The sequence below is a fragment of a genome (assembly GCF_019968985.1).
Source record: "MAG: Porospora cf. gigantea B chromosome Unknown PgB_NODE_2362_length_3650_cov_129.777, whole genome shotgun sequence".
Classification (NCBI taxonomy): domain Eukaryota; phylum Apicomplexa; class Conoidasida; order Eugregarinorida; family Porosporidae; genus Porospora; species Porospora cf. gigantea B.
The window spans coordinates 1-3,650 of NW_027178823.1; the positions used below are offsets into that span (position 1 = coordinate 1).

The window sequence follows — 3,650 nt, forward strand, 5'->3', positions numbered from 1 at the left end:
GTAATCTGCATCGGCAAAGCCTACAGAATGAGCTGGGTTCTTCCGGTGTCATCCTATAACCATCCCCTCCCCTGACACATATGTTGCCGCTATCTCTTTTATTATGAGGATAAAACTCAACGCTGTGATGATTCTTCCGTTTTGTCCCTGAAATCCGGATTTAGGCCGATTCGCTAACGTTAGGAATGGTGCAGAGGATCCACTACAGAGGCAGCTGCCACTATAACACGCGGTCTAACCAGGTCCGAGTCGTCCGAACCCCTGGAGGCAAGCGTCGCTACCTCGATGTCAAGAAGACCGCGAACCCCTCGCGGTGCGGCGACTGCAAAATCGTGCTGCCCGGTGTCCCTGCGGTGCGGTCGTGGGAGATGAAGAGGATCCCCAAGTGCAAGCGATCCGTCTCGCGAGTTTACGGTGGTAACAAGTGCCACAAGTGTGTTTCCGAGCGTGTTAAGAGAGCTTTCCTGATCGAGGAGCAGAAGATCGTACGCGCTATCAGTACCAGACGCGAGGTGAGTTCCTTACTACTCTCTACTCTCGTATCATATTATTAGATCGTTTTATTTTTCTCGTTTCGCGTATAACACGTATTCCAGAAACAGAAGGCGGACAAGTGATTTGTGTGATGATTCCTGGTCAGTCCTCAGTCCTCGAACCCTAAGTCATTCCCCAAACTCTCGTGGTGTCGCATCTGACTCGCTAACCATGAACCTCCAGCAACAGCTCCAACTGCCAGCAGTCCTCCAGCTAGAGTAACTGTAAACAACCCCGTCTTGTGCTGGCTTGCCACCTTCTTCAGATGGTCACTGCATGATATTGTGTTGCATTCTTGGACTTCAGTTGTGACGCCGCAGGACTCGTTAGAGCCTTCCACGATACTGCGTCGCCTCTCCTGAGTTCCACCTCCGCATTCGGAGGTGCACGTCGACCAGTCAGACCAACTGGACATCGTACAGTCGTCCAGGCCGCACCTTTTGATCAGACACGGAGTCTCCTCCCTAGGCGGGTCGCAGGCGATCTCTGGAGGTTCCGACATGAACTTCATCTGCTCTTTAGGAAACGTGACGCTTTTAGTACGCGACTTTCGTCCCACGTCGCAAGATTTGTCACATTCCGACCATGTTGACCACGATCCAAACTTGCAACTAACTACAATGACGCCCCACAGCACTCACCACAAGCCCGCTCTGAGGCCGCGACTGCACCTGACTTGCATCCACAGGTGTAATTCTTGCCCTGAATGAGCGGCGGGCCCCTCCCCCACCCCTGGAACCAGGCCATCCACGCAGGTATCAGTACACTGATGCACGCCCAGTGCACACTCGTCCATGTCAGCACAGCACTGCTTGCACCCGGTGTGCAGCAGATCCGACCAGTTGTCCACGCGCTGGTAGCCCTGGTAGCACTGGCACTCGTAGGACTTGCCGGTGCTGAGGAGGTCGTGATTCACACAGAATGATGAGATGGGGTCACAGGCAGACGTCTGACAGGTACATCTCTTCACTCACTACGACATTCTCGCCAGACACAACCCCAACTAAGCACTCGTCTCTGTCCGCACAAGTCACTGGGGCTTGATCATAGTCGAGCGCCTCAGCTGCCAAGCCCTCATCGCAAGTGCACAGGAACCCTGGAATTACGTTGCCGCATGTAGCATGCTCGCCGCAATTGGTGGTCTCACATTCGTCGATGTCGTGACACACGCTGAAGTTTAGGCCTCGGTGTTCGGCTCCCAGAGTGCAGTCACATGTAGCCCCTTGAGAGGCGTCTTCTCTACAAACGCCGTTCTCATACACGTTGGCACGCACCAGAACGCCGTCGAGGTGGGACCCAACCAGCGCCTCGAAGTCGGAATGGAGCCTGTCGCAACTGATGTCGTCGCAGGTCAGCGCTGCTAAGTCAGCGCCCCACCAAAGCCCCCACGTACGCAGACGGTCCGATCCGAAACCCCATCAGCCACGGGGTGCTTGCCGTGGGGATGGCACGTGCACTCGTATCCGCCGACGAGATTCGAGCACTCCCCCGTTTGGAACGGCCTGTCTGACATGCAGGTCGCCGGGTCCTCTGTACATTCGTCGATGTCCTCACAGGTTGTCTGGTCGTCGACATGACGCCCGTACGCAGAGCACCGGCACTCGAAATGTCCTTCAGTGTTGACGCACTCTCCTGTGTATAGTGCGTTCTTTGGACAGGGGGACGTCAGACACTCATCAATATCTGTGAATGGCGCAACCAACGCTCACCGACGCATTGCCTCAGGCGATCGCCTGCATGGCCAAAGCCCTCGTCACACTCGCACCAATACCCCAACGGCAGTGAACGGTCGGCAACGCACGCGCCGTGCACGCAGGTAACAGAGGTACAGGGAGTCCAATCACCAGGTAGGCACAGGGGCAGCCACTGCTCCTCATCCATCGCAGGATGGTACTTCGGCCTGCAGTCACAGCGGAACCCCGAAGGGAGGTCCCAGCACGCGCCGCTTGCGTAGCGATCTGCGTGGGAGGAGAAGCATGCCTCGCAGAAGGCTGACTTGCAACCGAGCCCTGCGATGGTGGGCGTGTGCAAGCACGCATCTGCCGTGGTGGTGCTTGCGGTGGAGCTGAGTGCTGTCGCCTGGGTCACGAGCACACAACCAAGTCGCATTTTGAACATTCCGTGTTCCTGACTCAGGTTCCACCGAAGCGAAAGGAGCTGAGGCTTATCGAGGCGAATGGAGCTCAGGCTTATTGAGGCGAAAGCTGATGTCGCGCAGATCGTCCCTAGATAGTTCACAAGGATTGATTGTCGCAACTTCTTTCTCCTTGCGTTAGAAGGCATTTTTTTCAGAACAATCCATTCCCTTCAAGATGATTGTGACCATGTGCACTTTTCATTTCTGCTCATTATTTCATACATGTATCTTGGGTGTCATCGTCCGAAAATAATTTCGGATTTTCGACAGTACTCATAAGAATGACTGGCGAATCTTTCGCTGTCTCGGACGATCCAGAACAAGGGGATATGCGAAACACGGACCTTGATGTACGAGACCACCTCATAATGGATTGCGCCGACAAGATAAAGCCCGAAGAAGCTACGACCACCGCAGCCGCTTTCCGTGGAGGAAGACGCGACGTCGCCTCAGCGGGTGAGCACAGCCAAAATGCCTGGCGCACGGACGACGACAAGAAGGTCTACGACGCTCAGCTGGCACGATGTAGGATCACAGTTAACATGCCTGAAGATCGGCGTCTGGAGATTCAAAGGGCCCGAAATCGACTCAGCGCCTCGAAACACCGCATGCGTGTGAAGGACACAATAGAGCAGCTGACGCGAAAGTGCCAGGAACACGAGAGAGCGCGTATACAGGCGGAGGTGCAGATGCAGTTTGCGACTCGGCAAGCAGAAAAGTACCGAGACGAGAACGAACAACTACGCGCGAAGCTTAGTCTTCAACTCCTGCAGGCACTGAAAGCGCAGGCACCTCCACGATCGTAATGAGTATGAGACACTAAATGCAGTCGGCGAATTAACAGTGTTGCTACACCAAAAAACCAAAATATAGTAGTGCCACCAATAAACCTATTCGTCTTGCGGAATAGCTTTTTATAACCACTCTCATCAATGAGAATGGTTGTGCTGCGACAAATGCAGAATCATCAGTCCGACGA

General features: G+C 54.5%; 3 protein-coding genes across 5 annotated transcripts; 2 read left to right on the top strand and 1 right to left on the bottom strand.

The window, feature by feature from the left end:
- Nucleotides 1-185: 185 nt before the first annotated feature.
- KVP17_002132 (uncharacterized protein) lies at nt 186-617 on the top strand (the record flags this gene model as incomplete). Its single annotated transcript, XM_068518127.1, has 2 exons — nt 186-512; nt 597-617. 2 exons carry the CDS (start codon nt 186-188, stop codon nt 615-617), a joined length of 348 nt encoding a protein of 115 aa, XP_068376599.1.
- Nucleotides 618-643: 26 nt separating this feature from the next.
- KVP17_002131 (uncharacterized protein) lies at nt 644-2,652 on the bottom strand (the record flags this gene model as incomplete). 3 transcript variants are annotated; one of them, XM_068518124.1, is made up of 5 exons in its annotated part: nt 644-1,145; nt 1,176-1,483; nt 1,509-1,891; nt 1,924-2,217; nt 2,244-2,652. In XM_068518124.1, 5 exons carry the CDS (start codon nt 2,650-2,652, stop codon nt 644-646), a joined length of 1,896 nt encoding a protein of 631 aa, XP_068376596.1. The 3 variants fall into 3 exon arrangements, with proteins under 3 accessions (XP_068376596.1, XP_068376597.1, XP_068376598.1); XM_068518126.1 differs by lacking the exons at nt 644-1,145; nt 2,244-2,652 and having other exon boundaries at nt 1,470-1,891; nt 1,912-2,047; XM_068518125.1 differs by lacking the exons at nt 1,176-1,483; nt 1,509-1,891; nt 1,924-2,217; nt 2,244-2,652 and having other exon boundaries at nt 644-1,045.
- Nucleotides 2,653-2,952: 300 nt separating this feature from the next.
- Nucleotides 2,953-3,477, top strand: KVP17_002130 (uncharacterized protein; the record flags this gene model as incomplete). The annotated part of the gene is made up of 1 exon (XM_068518123.1): nt 2,953-3,477. The coding sequence occupies one exon, from the start codon at nt 2,953-2,955 to the stop codon at nt 3,475-3,477; it is 525 nt and encodes a 174-aa protein (XP_068376595.1).
- Nucleotides 3,478-3,650: the final 173 nt, after the last annotated feature.